Below are 18610 nucleotides of genomic sequence, written 5' to 3' on the forward strand. Positions count from 1 at the left end.
CAAGCAGAGTATTTATATAATCTATGTTTTATTTTCCACAGAGAAGCTATTGGGGAGTAAAAATAGTAAATTTTCATTTAGATAACCTTTACTGATAAACACTGTGGTCAAAAGCAAAACTGTTTTCTATACACTCTGACTCTAGTCAGCTGTGAAATTAAATAAAATGATAAATAACTTTCTTATTTGTTATGTGAAATCAACTATACCCTAAATGTAAATGGAAGCACATTCATTACAAAACAAATCAACGACTAACTTGCTGACTTAGCAATCTCTCAAAACTGCACATGCCAAATTACAAAATGCATCTCTCCTTCATTTGAAACAATTGGGAATCGCTGTGCAATTCAAACTGCGAATACTAAAGGTGCAGTATCTGTTTTATTTTTTTTAAGTATGGCCTAAACACTTCAGAAAACCGAAACTTGCCCCTATATATATACACCAAGTACCTTTATTTCTGCTGGTTTATAATAGCGCCGTGTTTTATCCTCCAGTGCTGTTCTGTATCCATCCCTCAGGAATCTTTTAAACCCATATTTTCCTTTTAATTTCCTAATAATTTTATCTAGTGTTTGATTGAACAAAACCTCATCATCCAAAGCAAATGCAGGATAACTGAGACAGGGCAGAAGAGCTGCATCAGTATTCTGCAGAAGGAGAGGAGAAAATAGCAAGTCATAAATTTAATTAAATCTCTGAAAATTATTTGATGCACAAAGACTATTTAACCTACTGAGTAAAATATACATTTGAAACAATCTTATATTTATCAAAATCACAGTAGTAATATACTGAAGTAACTTGCAAAATGGGACTTCTAAAACGTTTAAGAATAAACCATAAACCCAATATTCAGATACATGATTTGAAAGACAAAGAACTCATTTGACTCAAAATCTGACCTACTTTAGAGTTGATAATCTGTTATAACTGATAATTATCGGTTGATATTAAATGAACATATTGTGGAACACTGTGTTTTTAGAAGCAAAAAAAATAGCCTCCAGCTTATTCCTGGAAGAAAACCAAACATTTGGGTATCCTACACTCAAAAAGAATCCCAAACACTTAATTTATTAAGGCGCAATGCTGAGAAGTAACTATGGTTAAATCATCATTTCTGAAAAGCTTTTTCAGGAATTGTCTCCAACTGCTGTAACAAACAAGCCTATTTGATTTACATTCAGGAAGTAAGGGAATAATTTCAGGAAAAAAAGATGGCATTTCTCAAGAACTATTGGCAACTATCACTAAATGAAAACACAACAAAAACTATTAACTAGTATATCACCACTACAAGTTAGTTATAGTTTAATGTTAAACTAAAAAATTAGCTGACAGTGCCTTTTAATTATCCAGCATTATCACTCTGCTTTGATTCTTCTATACAATGAGTAAACTATTAATGCTGAAGATTAAGAGTCATTTCATGAACCAAAACGCTATTAGATCCCAGAATGAAAAAGCAGTAGAACTCCATTATCACTCATATTAAATTACCGTCTTTCAAAGAACAAATTTACCTTTGATGCTAATACTGAAATAGATGGATTTTGATTAATTTGTACTTATGTCACTTAGATTTACTCACTGATAAAATACTTACTTACAACAGTGGCTTATAGTAACAAGAAATCCTCCATATTCTGCAATTACTGAAAAGCCAACCTTAAAGGCTTCTTTTCTATACAAAAGAACAAATTAAAGCTAAAAGAAATGTACTCTTTCAAAAATGCAGTCACTGAATTTGTAATGGAAACTGAGCCACTAGGGTAAAAACAAGACAATCACCAAAACTGCAAGCCTTACTTAACTTACTGCAGATCACTATTACTTTTAATTTTATTTTGAAATTATTTAGAAAGGTAACAACAGGCTAACATTCTAACCTAAGTATTTTTCCAATAAAGAATGCCCTGTTGATTTCACTTCAGAGACACATCTACATCACAGTGATGTTTAAGAAGCAAAAATTTAACACCTTCCCAACAAACTCCTATCCTTATTAAGCAGAACAAACTGGCTGTCATAAAGCTAAGAATTATGTTCATACCCATTTATTTTCTCCACACACTGTTAAGGTGAATTCCGTTTAATTACTTACATGAGACCTTGACTCTCGGGGTAGCAATGAACACAGGGTCTGTCTGTTACGGTTATGAGCATCAAAATCCACAAATATAACAGACCAGGAGCAGCCCTTTAAATAGAACATGAAATTTAAGGAGAGAGGAAAAAAGGTTGGCACATGCTGGTGAAACTAAACAGCTCTTTGTTTTAATAATGTTATGCTGTAATAGTCCAGTAGCTGGCAACTAATCAGAAAATGAAACATAATATTACAGTGAAAATGTTTTGAACTCTCAAATGTTTTAAAAATAAAGCCAAAAATTTTTGAAAAAAATAGAAGAACTTGAAATTTTAAACAAAACCAGGTGTTTTTGTCTACTAGAGATTATGAATTATTTATTCAAGTTATAATCTCTTAATTGGATATTCACGTGATGTCAGAATCTTTACTATTAATTACAATTAAGGATTTAAGTACTGCATAAGTAAGGATCGTATCTGAATTCCTATGCCAAAGCCATACATATTAACTATCTCATGTAGATTTATAGCTGTTGTTTCAGACATACACAAAAGATTGGGAATACATTTAAGAAGTTTAGCATAGGATGTTAAAGTAAAATGATGAGAAATTAAGTAAAGAGACAATTTATTTGTTACATTAGAAATTCTCTTCTCGATGTGTAAATAAATCTCCTTTTGCTGACAAAGCGGTTAGGGTTACACCTTGACTGCATTCTTATGCTTATAACTCCTGCTTTTTAAGAAATAATTCTAGTATAATGAAGATATAAACAAATAGCATTAAAAGCCATGTATGAACTCCTCCTTTATATTAAAGCACGTAAAATTCAGATTACATGAAAAGCCAATTGTTTCTCAGTTCATAATTGTTCTTTATTCTACCTGGCACCTAACAAAGATTGCAATACAATTAATTGAACATAAATATAGCTGTGCCTTGTTACATTAAAAAAAAAAAAAAAAAAAAAAAAAGCACGATTTCTCATAGGATTTATTTACTTATTTATTTATTTATTAAAGTTTTTGTATTTCTTGGAGAGGAGGAGAAAGCAATAGTTCAATGTGATTACCTACAACCAGTAAGTAAACTTTATGTCCTCTTGGGATATTTGCTTGAATGCACAGGGCAACTTCCCCATCACGAGACACTCCAAGACATACAGCATACAAGCATGTGAGAGCAGAGATACAGTAATATGGATATATACACAAATATTTACTAGTTTCTCCCAGTATGCACAGTGTGAGTGGAAAAATCTGCATGGAAACGTTGAGCAGTCTGTCGCCAGTGATTTGTGCAGGTTGCACTAAGTGTAGTTGCAGGTGCAGTTCCTCCTGAGGGGCTCAGCAGGATTTCTCAGAGCTATTGGAACACAGCTGGAGCTCATCTGGAGCTCAATCTGGCTACTGCCGTTAAAGATAACAAAAAACGTTTCTATAAATACATCAACACAAGAAGGAGGACTAAGGAGAATCTCCATCCTTTACTGGATGCGGGGGGAAACTTAGTTACAAGAGATGAGGAAAAGGCGGAGGTGCTCAATGCCTTCTTTGCCTCAGTCTTTAGCGGCAATACCGGATGTTCTCTGGATACCCAGTACCCTGAGCTGGTGGAAGGGGATGGGGAGCAGGATGTGGCCCTCATTATCCATGAAGAACTGGTTGGTGACCTACTACGGCACTTAGATGTGCACAAGTCGATGGGGCCAGATGGGATCCACCCAAGGGTACTGAGGGAACTGGCAGAGGAGCTGGCCAAGCCACTGTCCATCATTTATCAACAGTCCTGGCTATCGGGGGAGGTCCCAATCGACTGGCGGCTAGCAAACGTGACGCCCATCTATAAGAAGGGCCGGAGGGCAGACCCAGGAAACTACAGGCCTGTCAGTTTGACCTCAGTGCCAGGAAAGCTCATGGAGCAGATCCTCCTGAGAGTCATCATGCAGCACTTGCAGGGGAAGCAGGCGATCAGGCCCAGTCAGCATGGCTTTATGAAAGGCAGGTCATGCCTGACGAACCTGATCTCCTTCTATGACAGAGTGACGCGCTGGGTGGATGAGGGAAAGGCTGTGGATGTGGTCTACCTTGACTTCAGCAAGGCTTTTGACACCGTCTCCCACAGCATTCTCCTCAAGAAACTGGCTGCTCTTGGCTTGGACTGGCGCACGCTTCGTTGGGTTAGAAACTGGCTGGATAGCCGGGCCCAAAGAGTCGTGGTGAATGGAGCCAAGTCCAGTTGGAGGCCAGTCACTAGTGGCGTCCCCCAGGGCTCGGTGCTGGGGCCGGTCCTCTTTAATATCTTCATCGATGATCTGGACGAGGGCATCGAGTGCACCCTCAGTAAGTTCGCAGATGACACCAAGTTAGGTGCGTGTGTCGATCTGCTTGAGGGTAGGAAAGCTCTGCAGGAGGATCTGGATAGGCTGGACCGATGGGCTGAGGTCAACTGCATGAAGTTTAACAAGGCCAAGTGCCGGGTCCTGCACCTGGGGCGCAATAACCCCAAGCAGAGCTACAGGCTGGGAGAGGAATGGTTGGAAAGCTGCCAGGCAGAGAAGGACCTGGGAGTGATGGTGGACAGTCGGCTGAATATGAGCCAGCAGTGTGCTCAGGTGGCCAAGAAGGCCAACGGCATCCTGGCTTGTATTAGGAACAGCGTGACCAGCAGGGCTAGGGAGGTGATCGTCCCCCTGTACTCAGCTCTGGTGAGGCCGCACCTCGAGTACTGTGTTCAGTTTTGGGCCCCTCGCTACAAGAAGGACATCGAGGTGCTTGAGCGGGTGCAGAGAAGGGCGACGAAGCTGGTGAGGGGCCTGGAGAACAAGTCCTACGAGGAGCGGCTGAGGGAGCTGGGCTTGTTCAGCCTGGAGAAGAGGAGGCTCAGGGGTGACCTTATTGCTCTTTACAGATACCTTAAAGGAGGCTGTAGAGAGGTGGGGGTTGGCCTGTTCTCCCACGTGCGTGGTGACAGGACGAGGGGGAATGGGCTTAAGTTGAGCCAGGGGAGTTTTAGGTTAGATGTTAGAAAGAACTTCTTTACAGAAAGGGTTGTGAGGCATTGGAACAGGCTGCCCAGGGAAGTGGTGGAGTCACCATCCCTGGAAGTCTTCAAAAGACGCTTAGATGTACAGCTTAGGGATATGGTTTAGTGGAGGGCTGTTAGCGTTAGGTTGGAGGTTGGACTCGATGACCTTGAGGTCTCTTCCAACCTAGAAAATTCTGTGATTCTGTGATTCTAAGCACAAAGGCAGGCTCTGCTGCAGACTGAAGGTCAAAATGGTTTCTGCTTATGCAAAGTATCTTGGAAATAAATTCTCAGAGCATTTAAACTCGCTTTGCTTCAGCAATTTATTCATCCACTTCAGAATTTAGTAAAATATCATTTGAAAAAAAATATAGCAGCCACATTTACTGCTGCTTGAGATTATTGGGAAGGTAAAGATTGTAGATAAATATTTCTTCTGAAATATTGACAATGTACATATAATGTCTGATCACTACCTAAGATCCTTAGCTCCTAACTAAGCTCCTAGCTCCTATTTCTTAACACATGGTAGCAGGTTCAGGAAGTGAAATAAACCAAAACTACACCTATGACTATGGCTATGTCTTTTTGTAACAGTATGTGTGTGTGAGGCCATTTTCATACTTCTCCACTCGTAAGCAAACAGCCATTATTATATCCCTGAAAGTATAACCTACAGTGAAAAACTCTGTTGTCCAAGGAAAAAAAAAAAAAAAAAAGGAACAATAAAGAAATATCCAGAAAAATTAAGTCTTAATTAAAATTAAGTCTTAATTAATTTCTGATTAAGAATCAGAAACCCTCACATTCAGGGATACATCCTGAACTATTACTTAAGAGAAAATAAAAAGGTCTAAAAATAATAAGTGCTACAGTTTTTCATCAATAGAAGATATAAAACAAACTTTATTTAAAATTAAATTTAAAACTTTCATTTTTCAACCCATGCATTGCAATAGCTCTAAAAAGTTCCAGTCAAAACAGGACTGGATTTTATTTATTTATTCATTTTTATTTCTGTGACTACACGAATAAATTAAAATTATAATAAATAAAAATTATTTTTTTAATATTTTTAAAATAATTTTTATATTTATTTTTATTTCTGTGACTACATTGTAAGAAAGTACTTTTTGTCCACTATGAGAAAGATCTTCATGATTTTTTTTCAGATGTTCAAGCAACTTTTTGTTGCTTGAAAGAGCTTCAAGAGTTCAAGAGCTTCTTGAACTAGCTCCATGTCCCTGAGCTTTCCAATTGTTCTAAGAGATGCAGAATGCTGAGTAAAACGTTAGCTGAAGTGCAGAAACCCTCACTATTAGTTAAGTACAGTCACAAATAAAATGATTATGATTGAGAATAGTAAACAGGGAAGTACTAGTTGGTGAATGCGATCCACGGTTTAAAAAGCTCACAGCAATAAAATGATGGGCTTATCCAAGGGGATTGAAAAAACTGTGGAATGGTGTCTGGAAAGCCTTCACGCTAGTATAAAACAGTGCTAACCTTAACAGATTTTTCTCCTCCACAAATGCAATATTCAGGGAATGTAGCAGTGTCCTTTACAATTGAGGTATATTGGCATGAGCCTTCTCAGAGTGCTAAAGCCAAGCAGCATGAGACAAAAACCATCTCAGAGGCAAGGTTATACAGAACACTACAGTATGTCCTAGATTACAACAAGAAACCGACATTAAAAAATTATAGATCCAAACACATTTTCTGCAACAATCTTGTACCTCCCCTCAAAAAAAACAGTAGATTCTTATCACTAAGGTGTATGCTCATGAAGGGTTGTGTAAGATAAATTTTTATTATGAATTTTCAAAGCATGCATACACTACAATAGTCAAGGACAAGCTTCCTACTGTCTTCAGCAGTACCAGACTGTACATAGAAGTCACTTCTACATTTTGTTTAACAGCAAATGTTAATATACAAATGCAACCGTTAATCTAGAATGAACTACAGACTAGGCTTTTTAAATTCATTCTGTGTGGTTTCTAGATAAATTTATGCTGAAATAAAATATTATATACAAGTAACATCTGTACACAATCCATATTTCTGTACTATGTAGCTCACCCACAAACAGAATACAGCTATGTGTTTATATGCTTTGCATGACTGCAAAATTTCAAAGTAAACAATATTTAAGCTTTACAGCTTATTTTTCAGTTAAGGATATTTGAGCATGTCACAGAAGGGCTAATAATTGTGTGTTAATTAATATAAATTAATTCTAACATAATTGTTCCAATACATACCTTACATTTTGCCAGTAGAAAAATGGAGACAAATAACTTTTTTTTTTTTTTTTTTTTTTTTTTTTTAAATAAATCAAGTAGTACAGAAATGAACTTGGAAAGTAATCTGGACTTTCCATCTCCCCGTCACATTTACAATAGACCTAGCTTATACTCACTATCTGACCCAGAGAGCACCTGAGAATTCAGCTTGTTCACCATTTACCATTTGTTTCTTCTCTCCTTTGCATTATTTTATTTTTGGCAAACCAACTCATTTATCCAAGTATCTTAATGCTGAACATTTGAAGCAGACAAGAATCACAATCTAAAGGTCAGATCCATCTGACTTACAAGACAAAAGCAGACCACACGTATTGCAAAAAAAGTAAACAACAAACAAACCTATCTTGAAAACAGCAGGAATATATGGAAATTTTGTTCAGAAAATATACAAACAGTACTTAAAATCAAAGTCATGATATAAAATAATTAAATACCCAAGGATCATACACTGCTAGAGAACAACTGCCTGATTACAGGAAAAAAGAAAAAAAAAAAAGTATAAAAATAGGCAATTCATGTAAACTCGTGTTGCCTTTTAGACCAAATTTTGAATGTCACTCAAACCTAAGAAGTGATAAAGCATGTTTCATCAACTTCTTATGAACTTCCTTATGAAATGCAGCCATTTGGGCATGCAAGTAAGATACACGAACTACAAGTTGAAAAGGATGTAAACTTCAAAGAAAACAGTACAATTTGGAAGGCTTAACAGACTCAGCTCACCACTTTCTGGCTTGACCAGCCTATCCTTCCTTCCACAAAATTTACTGAAAAAAAAACAAAACAAAACAAAACACCACCTCACCAGAAAGTTTATAGCCGTTTCTACATGCCCTTATTGATATCTAACTTTGTTTTCAGCTGCACTCTTATCTTTCTTTTCAATTAATTAAAAACACCTGTAGCACAACAATGATGCGTCTCTTCCATTTGCACATTTTCTAAGCTATTCATTTGGAAGATGATTCCTTAATTTCAACTATATACTGTAAGTATGATACCTGAAAAAAAAAAAATGCACGTAGAAGGGGAAAACAAGTCAGAGATAAAAATTGAAGAAATGGCTTGCTTTCTTGACTGATACAAGCCACATGAAAAAATGGGAAAAGATTTTAACACAACGTGACATACTGAAATTTAAAACCTTGGAAACAGTGAGATTATGCTGAAGTAGTTTATTTAAAGCTCTTGATCAAAAGGCACTTGAAAAAATAATGCAGAAGGTGATGCTTCTAGGTAAAGGTATACTACATTACAATCAACAAATACAATTCTAAAAGAAAAAAACATTTGGCAAGATAGTCCTTTTTCAGAAGAAGGTGTCATCACTTTAGATGTCTTTTAACTTAAGAAGGAAAGTAATTCTTGATAGTAAGAACATTAATTATTTTATCAGACAATTTCTGTACTCGAAACAGTAGCAATCAGTTTGCCAATTTTTTTTAAAGCTTGAACCAAACAAAATGTGGTATATTTTTTAAAATCTTCTCTGATCCTCAATGTAAATTATTACTGCTCAAAAAAAAAAAAAGAGAGAGAGAAGAGAAAACAAACATTTTTATTACCTGATTTCCAAAGAGATTGAATCCATTAATTGCTTCTAAAGCCGCTTTTGCCAACCCCACAGAGCTGAGGAGAAAAATGAACAAACACACAGAAACAGACAGACTGTAATACAAGCCCAGACTAATACTTAGTATGTTTGACAGTTTTCAAAGTTATGATCTCTTCTTGATTTTAGTTTTGTGCTTAACATCTGTTTAATAAACTGATGATACAGCAAGGCTTGGGTTGGTTTTCTTTTGTTTGAAAGTACTTTTCAGCATTTTTGTTTGTCTTCAAATGTCAGAGACCATCTGGAAAAAGCACTTCTGCTCTCACCTTGCTGCTAGACATCTGGCATTATGTATTTCAAGGTCTTAATAGTGTACTAACAGAAGATTTACTTCAGCACAATTTTTCAACTCATGTCTCAAGCGTTATAATTTAATGTTAAAACCTTAACTTTTCAAAATCTGGACACAGTACATAAATTTGGGGGAAAACAAAACTGAACTACACACAAGAAAGAAAAGAAGAAAAACAACTCTTATGAGCAGTTACACTGCTATACATGTATAATGATGCTTGAAAAGCCTAAAATTTCAGAACTGGGTAGAGTAAGAGGAAAACAGAATATAGCAAAGAATGTAACAGTTTCTTTATCAGCACAGTAATTCCTTGGAAGAAGAAGAAGGAAAAAAAGGCGTAAGAAAGGAGTTAAAAGTTTATATCTATTTTTCTCTAAAATTGATTGTCCACTGAGCTAACCACACTTTCCCTTCCTTTGCCATCTTTCATTTGGGATAAAAATTACATAGTACTGCTAAATGACAAATTAAATAAAATAGTTTATCAGAGGATCAGCATGTCCAGATAAGAACGTTGGCACAGAGATAGTCATGACTGAAAAATTAAAGCATCCTTTAGAGTACAAGGGCTACAACCCATTTGTGGGGAAAACAGAAAAACTTACAACCATTCAGAACATTTACTTTCTGAATAGGACAGCTCTAGGTACTTTGTTTATAAAAGTAATTAATAAAAAGTATATAAAAGTATATAAAGTATATAAAAGTAATTAATGAAGCAACTCTAAGGAGATAGAAAAAATATTCAGAAAATAATCATTAATAATCCCAAACTTTTGTGTGTGAGGAGTTGTTATAGTGTTGACAAACAGCTGCACAGCCCTGACCTAAAAATTTGTAGCAGCCAAATTGGCAGAAAGCTGCAAATACAGCCTGTGCTTTAACCTTAATTTTTCCATACTCTAAGAAGGATTTGGGGATTGAGAAAACTTTTTACCTTTCTGTACATTAATGATTTGTAGCATTTCTTCATGGAAAATATCAAATGCTAAATGTTTAGCTGTTCAACAGCAACAACCACTGATACTCAAAAACAGTAAAACAACTTGTTATATCTATAAAATACAATATTCTCCTGTAAAAGTTGAAGGAAAATACGGATTCCTTTCTAAAAACCATTTCTATTTCACACACTGTCATTATTCTACAATAAGAATACTTCCCATTTTCTACCTCTGCTTACTCAAAGTCCCTGAAGACTGCAGTACGCTAATAAATACTACTTGCAAATATGAAATGAAAATATGTATATCAACATTAAAATGTTGCTTTCTTTTCCTACATCATATAACACTTGTTCAAATTACAATGCCACATCAAGCATTCAGTTCTCCATGCACTAAAGTCCTGCCAAGATCGCTAAATGTTTCACTGAGAAGTCACGGGATGAAGGTCCATTACAAAAAGTCTGAGAACAGCTGTAATATCAAGCATGTCTTCAAAAAACCGAGAAATCTCACAATGCAACAACCTGCTACGGAAATGCTACATTAAGCTACTATTTGACACACTGTCATTATTCCACAATAGGAATAGTTACTATTTTCTACCTTTACTTACTCGAAGCCCCTGAAGACTTCAACACTCCTGCAAATACTACACTACAGAGATGTGCAAGATCACAGCTCTGTAGTCTTTTGGAGTTGGAACATGAAGATACCGCACTTCAACAACTTCATTATTCCCACAATACATATGGGAGATGTCAAAGACATTTTGCAGAAGTACTCAGCAGATGCCTGGAGAGCCACTTGATCAAATGGTTACAGGACAAATTAATTTTTCAGAAGTCCAGCCATATGGGAAGGGGACCACACTAAAGCTGTTATAAATCTTGCCTTTGAACCAGTAAAAGACATCAATTTACATGTATCAGTGAAGACCTGGGTCTACAGGATGTTTTGCTATTTAACATTTATTAGAAGTGTTTTGAACTGTACAAAGGCAGAACACCAAGGCTACCTAAATACATAAAACATATACATTTTCTAATGTAGGCCATAATTTGACGTTCTTACTCACAGACTTCATGTTATATATCTTCTTCAAAAAGAAAACCTCTTTCAATTAAAGAGGAGAACTAATTTCTAATTCTGAAAGCAAACACAGACTGTACGTAGACTTACAGTGTGAGTTTTGAGTGCCAGGAGTCTAGCATTCATAATACTGAAACTTAAGTGACTCATTTTCAGTCCATTATCACTGGAGAAACACATACATCATGCATGACTAGCCTTGATTAGTTATAATCACTTCTTGAATTATGTTTTCAGAGCTCTCTTCTGCAGATACACCACAGTAGTAGCATAACAAAGTATAAAGTATATTTCAGCATACCCAGAGCTTTCCTCCACAGTACCTAACTACATCTTTTTATACACATTATTCTTCCATTTTTTTCTGATTTTTGAGAACTTGGCTAAATTAAAGGAAATTGTCTGTTGGCTTCCTACAGCAAGGTAGAGTATGAACATGCACACAAAGAAAGATAAATAGGGGCAATACCTGTTTCTGATGACCTAAGTCTACTTCTTAAATTAGGACAAAGCTCTGTACTTCCTTTTGTGCCAGCTCAGTGATCTGTTAGATTGGCCTATCCATCTCCTAAACCTTCAACCTTAGAAAAACTGACCTATAAATGTCAGTCTAGATTAAGACAAAACAACATGCCCATTTCCATCTGGTTAAAAGATTTTCCTCGTTTTCCCCTCAAGGAAGTTCACATAGTGAATAACCAGAGCATTGCAAACAGTGGAGATGTAGAACTTTCAGAGTTCCTTCTGCTTATTTGTGTAGCATGGATGTGAAAGGAGGTACGAGATTCTCCAGATGAACACTTCTGTAGTCAGGCATTTGACAATATAACAGATATAGTAGGGGAAAAAAACAATACACGAATAAAGCTGATTATATAATAATCTCTTGGAGTTTTTGGTTCTCATACTGGTACTAAGCTTTATAAAAGCATTGAAAAATATACCGAAATCAATTGTTTTGCTGCAATGACATGTCATTATCTTATAGCTTAAATAATAGCTTAAAACATACGCCTGTATGTGAACTAATAAAAATTAATTCATTCTGAAAAAGAGAACAGATTCATTTAGCAACATCTTCAAAGAATGGAAGAAATACATATGCATTATTTTTAAGCCCACAATAACTGATGATCAATGATGTTTTAAAAATCTAGGATATTCAAGCTACAGCCACTTTTATAATTGACAAAACTTCAGAAGTCAAAAAGTCAGGAAAACAGTATTAACGTTAGAAAAAACATGAAGCCAGATTACAAATTTGATACTTCAAATGCACAGTATATGGGCAATTCCACTGAAGTCAACTGGACCACACTAATATTAAAACATTAAGAACATTCCTAATGTCTTATAGGACAGGAGTAAAAATGCAGTTATTCGTAGAGTCTGAAGAACCTGAAAAAGAGCTTGCACACTATGCTATACTCCAGTGTACAGTGTGTTCTTCCCAGTATGGTGGAGATAAGAAAATCTAGACTCAGGACTCAACACCTACTTAAATCAGGATATTCCTAACCATTCATGTTAATCTGATCTACTGCACATGGCTCAAGTGTCTGAGCTGTTCTGTATTCAATTTTCAGAATAATATACATGCAGCTGCACATAATTATTGTAATTTGAATACTCAGCTAAGCATCTATGTGGTTATTTCAGCATGCACATGATGATAAAATTATACTTCACATTTTCCCAAAATACATCTGTTAGTCTCTAGAAAACCTTAGTCGCTTCTCTTGAGCCTCTACCTTCACACCATATAAATTTTCAGAAAAAGTTCAAATAGTTGTTGTTGTGGTTCTTTTTGGTTTGTTTTTGCTTTCATTTGTTTTATTTTATATAGATAGATAGATAGATAGATATAGATACAGATATAGATATATATTTAACTCACTACATTAATTTCTTATATCACATTTATTTGTTTTGACTGAAAGCATTACGTTCTCTCACCTACCTTGAATGTAGCTCTGGACTGCCATTGTTGTATTTACTTCCTCTTTCCCAAACACCAAAATCAGGTACACGGTAGGCTCTTTCCACACAGAACACAAGATTTTGAATGAAGGAAACCTGTAAGACAAGAAGGGGGGGGAAATGACAGGAGGAAAATGAAAGCATATTTTCTTTTGTTCATTTTTTCAAAAAAGACAAAGTTGTTTTTCCCCAGTTATCTTAATTGTGACTTATATCCAACATTCTTTCCAGAGTATAATGTTCCCAAGTTCAGATACTCTCTGTAAAAATAATTTTTATTAACATAATGTAAAAAACTGTCTAATATTTGGTGGCAATGTGATTTAAATGAAAGTTTCTATAAAGCCAGAGATAGGCATGATTTCATATTGAAGACACATATTTGAAGAGCTTCAAAAAGTTGGCATTTTGCTCTTCTAAATTAGACTTGTCCTAAAAATAACTTTAGAGAGCAAGATAAATTAAATCTTACAAAATTAGGGCACAGAAATCTTGGTGCTCTTCCTTAATTCATATTATATGCTGTAAGTTCTACTAAATTAGTTCTAGATAATATATTTTTTCACATTCAAACACACTCCTTTATAAACAAAAGTAAAACTTGAAACATTTTGATCCAAAAAGATATTTTGATTATAAGTTGGTTCAACTAAATACTCAGGGCTATACTCAACTATACTCAACTATAGATGGGGGTTTATTTAAGCAGACACTTCTTCCTTATTTACATAGTTGAAATTATGATCACAACCTCTCCACTAAATCCTCCGTTTCTTAGAGCCCCTTCCTCCCTTCAGGAAAGGCAGTAGAATTTACTCTCTTTACTGCAGCTTGATTGAATTTTGCCAGTGCAGACATTTTTCTTCTGTAAAACATTGCTGCATGGGCTTTTTGTCCTTTAATTGCGTGCATGTAGGTACATAGATCTCAACTCTGGAAAAAAAAAATTGTATCTTTTTCTTTACTTTTCATCAGCTATGGAAAGAGAAATAAAAAAGAAAAATCTCTTTTCAGTACACAGTTGGGATAAAGAAATAAACTATTTTTAAGGAAAGTAATTAAAGGCAAAACAGCCTGTCTTTCCCATCAGCCTACTGCAATGCTGAAGTTGAGTTATATCATCATACAGAAATGCACTCAATTGTGTGGAAGTACAGGAAGTTTTTGCACGTAGGATTTTATTTATTTATTTATTAAGATAAAAGATTTCAGAAGAGTCCCATACTTTCTGTCAAGTAACACTTGAATTTCTGTCACCTTGCATCATCATATTTACCAGATAACCACACATTCCAAAAACAGGACAGAACTGAGGATAATTAACATTTGATTCATGACCCCAGAATAACAGACCAGTTAAGATCACCTGGAAAGGGTCATCTGGAAACCACCTAGTCCAACCCACTCCCCAAAGGGGAGTCAGCTGGAACAACTGGGTTTTGAACATCTCCAAGGATGGAAACTTCACAACTACTCTGGGAAACCCATTTGATCATATTATATGTTCCATTATATGTTATCTATTATGTTCAGCTAGAAACAACATTATGCTCAGTTATGTGTTAAGAAACCAATCATATCATAAGCAAGGAGCTTCATAATTGTTACTACAGTCAAATTAACTTTTTTTTTTTCATTTAAATAAACTACTAGAGAAAAAAAAATAAAGCCAGTACTGAAAGGTGCATGCTTGCATTTTTAAGTAACTTGCATCTGTTTTGTCTTTTTCCTCTCCATTTTTCTTTAAATCTCAAAGAGTTATTATTTCACATACACCCTTTATGCTAATACTAGTCCACCAGTGACATATGCAATTATATACTTACTTGCCCCTCTATACATCACGTATCTGCTAAAAGTTCAAATGGGATGCTCATGTACAGTTATCTATACACTATTGTTTTCATAGCTACTACTTTCAAGGAAACACTGTCCCACACTTAAGATATGCCTAGTACTGTTCTTTCCTACGAATTTAGCATTTGGTTGTATTAAGATGATCTATGTCTGAATGGAGCTAGAATACCCAGTGATTCAATGTGTGTCTTCTCCTATTTCTGTCATTAACTGAAATTTAGATGCATTAGCAGAGTGAAGAGGCTAAAAGCACCACACAGAAGTACATAGCTAGGTGATGAATTTCTACCAGTGACACTGTTCATAACATTAGAAAAAAAATGGTCAATTACAGATATTTTACAAGAATAAGTAGCAGTCCCCAAATAGCAGATTTATATAAAAAGACGCAGATAACAAAAGGGAGGAGGGAGGAGGAGGGAATATGTTGCCAAAGGAAACTTTCACAGAACAATCGTTCATACCATGGATATATAAATGCTATAACCAAGTCAGTGCTAAAACACTTACAGAAATTATGGACTATGTGTTCAGCTTATTTATCCATAAGTCAAACATGTGGAGAGCAAGGGGTAATAAAGAACATGAATGAAGCATAGATGAAAGCAAATAATACTTGTTATTCTTTTTTATACATAGGTGCTTCAATCAAGTTCAATCATTTGCACAATCATATGCTGTCCTCTTTGCTATGGATGCAAAGATGTGATTAAATTAATTTTTCAACTACAAACAGATGCAGCTAGAAGATAACTCATCGATAGTTGCCATGCCTGACAACAACAACCTAGTATACAAAGATTTCCTCGTAAGCCAAGAGTTTTGTGTACAAACATATTCATGCAGACAGCCTGCCAAACATCAACCATCTGTCAGCACCTTCCACTGCGCTAGCACTGGCTCAGAACCCACTCTCCAGGAAAGGAAAGCGACTAAATACATCATGGAATTCACAGCAGGAAAACACACCAAAAAATACATGAAGCCATTTGAACACACATTTCAAAGCAAAAGCATATGCACTATTTAATCTACAAAAAGGCACCATGGCAATCCATGAAATCTTAAGTATTATTTTAAACACCAAAGTAAGCAATGAATGAGCACTAAAAAAAGAACGTTTTTATAAGAAGTGCTGAAGTACACCACTAACTCCAAATCCTTGAAAGTACTATTTAGAAACAACTGACCGGGATGTACAGTGACCACTGCAGCACTCTCCCATGCCACTGCTAATGTTCATTATTACTGAAAATGCTAGAATTAAGCAATTAAGAAAAGGGCAGAGTGCTCTATGGTTTGGTCAGTTGACCCACATTGTGTCCTCAGGACCTACTTGAAGTATTGTACTGAAGAATGAGGTAACCCAAGCAGTTAAACCAAATGTACTAGTTTCTAGAAAATAACCTCAGCTAGATATAATGACTTCTATTTTTTCTTTAAATAGCTCTGCAGACTGCTAAAGTATGCCAGCCAACAGCAGTGAACTCTAGAACAACTAAAAATTATCACATGTAAGGTAAAGAAATTTGGGGGTGAACCTTGGGGATCAGTACTCTCTTAGCTGGACCATTACATCTAGAGTGACAGGTAGCATCTTCTATTTGCCTGCTGAGCAGCATCATAGATCTGAAAGTCACAATTACTTAACTCAAGTGAAAGAAAAAAAAATATCTTAATCTTGTCCTATCTACTGATGAACCCAAATTCTGCCAATGATCATGTAGTGTTACAGTTCCTTCATGATCAAGGATTTTAGCAGTTCAATGCTTGTTTGATAGTATTTGATTGCTTCTAGTATACAAACCTTCATTACTAACACTTTCAGCAATCACTTACTGCTGTCCATCATTATCCTGATCACTGCCTGCTACCCTTGCCAACATCTGTTTATGCATGTATTTTATCAATCAGCAACGTACAGCTTCCATAAAGGTGCTACTTCTCTGAGAAGTGGAAAGTCATCCAGTACATTCATGCAAGACACCAGCAAAATATTATTTCATATTTTTCGGGATAACTAAAGATAAAAATGCTTTCAATGCCCAATAAAACACTTGTAAATCTAGAAGATAACTTATAATTTTCATCTGTAGGAAGATTTTCATGCACTAGAACTGCTAGTAGATTTCCTACTCTACATTAATTACACACATAACCAGAGAGTTGAAGGATGGAACATTAGACGCTGTGGGTTTAATTTAAAGACAGCATCACTTTTCTAATGAAGTATTTCAAAAACACCCCACTTGCCTATTTGTCTGGCTGGCAGTCTATGCTGCACTTACAATCATACATTCTCTGAAAGAGCCTGTAGGACAGAACGTTTACAGAAACTTCATTGTCAGAAACTTTCCTGAACTTTTCTCTGCAAATTTTAAGATTGCTTTAAAAATCTACTCAGCAATGTTCCTTTCACAAAATTGTGTCTTTGGATTTATCATGGAACTCTGACTTTCAAAGAAACAGGCATGCTGAAGACAGATGTGTAAAAGAATTCATGCTATTTTTATTAACTAATTACTTGAGTGACATAGTGACAGTAAAAATAATTTCCATTTTTCTTGTATGTTACCAGTGTCCAAGAAACATTACATACATAGTTAAAAAAGGGAGGGGGAGGGAACAAACTTGAAAGTGATTTTTTATATTATGAAGTGAAGGAATCTGCAAGTAGTCTAAAACCTTTTTCTTTTTTTTTTTTTTTCAAACTTGAAACAAAAGAAGCATAAAAGGAAGAGATTTCCTTTTAAAACATTAAACAAAAACAAAACAAAATTTAAAAGAATCTAAGAAATATTCAGAATCAGGCAGCCTAAGGCTGAACTGGTACTGTATCACGCCTACAATTTCTATGGGTAACATCATACAAGAGTTTTTAATATAGTTTTCTTTAATGCTGGAGGCGGTATTTTCTGAGGACTTTGATAGCTATAGTTTTATGCGTTCATGAATTAAAAGCCCTGGATTTTCTTCTGGTCTCTTTTTGTTACATCTCCATAGATCATAGATTACTAGAGAGCATTGCCATGAACACTACATCCTGACATTAAAAGTGGAAAAATCCACTGAATGGAGATTCTAGACAAATGCAATTTTTCTGCAGATTTTGTAATTAAATGCAAACATCTGGAGGATAACATAAATTACAAGTCAAGCTAAGTAAATACATAATTATATACATTTGCTTCCTCAAAGACATAAAAGCAAATCATAAAAAATAATACAGACCTATCATATGATCTAACTAAGCCATGATTAGAAAGGAGACAAGTTCATCTCTTAGTTTCTCATTACATAAAGAAAAATCATTAATGAAAATTTATGTTATAAAAATATAAAGCAAATATACTACTACAGGAAAAATCCTTCCACAGCCCGCCCCATCCT

At 35.4% G+C, this 18610-nt stretch overlaps 1 protein-coding gene across 8 annotated transcripts in view; it reads right to left on the bottom strand.

Moving 5' to 3' along the window:
* The window catches only part of PHKB (phosphorylase kinase regulatory subunit beta), a 77660-nt gene that overhangs the window by 37528 nt on the left and 21522 nt on the right, over positions 1–18610 (bottom strand). For all 8 annotated transcript variants that reach the window (XM_084533158.1, XM_084533151.1, XM_084533152.1 and 5 more), the window contains 4 exons: positions 13344–13459; positions 9003–9066; positions 2111–2206; positions 456–653 (listed from right to left, as the gene is read on the bottom strand). In XM_084533158.1, coding sequence (XP_084389284.1) covers positions 456–653; positions 2111–2206; positions 9003–9066; positions 13344–13459 — 474 coding nt within the window. The remainder of the gene's footprint in view (positions 1–455; positions 654–2110; positions 2207–9002; positions 9067–13343; positions 13460–18610) is intronic.

This window comes from Aythya ferina, assembly GCF_964211825.1.
Source record: "Aythya ferina genome assembly, chromosome: 12".
In the NCBI taxonomy this organism is placed as follows: domain Eukaryota; kingdom Metazoa; phylum Chordata; class Aves; order Anseriformes; family Anatidae; genus Aythya; species Aythya ferina.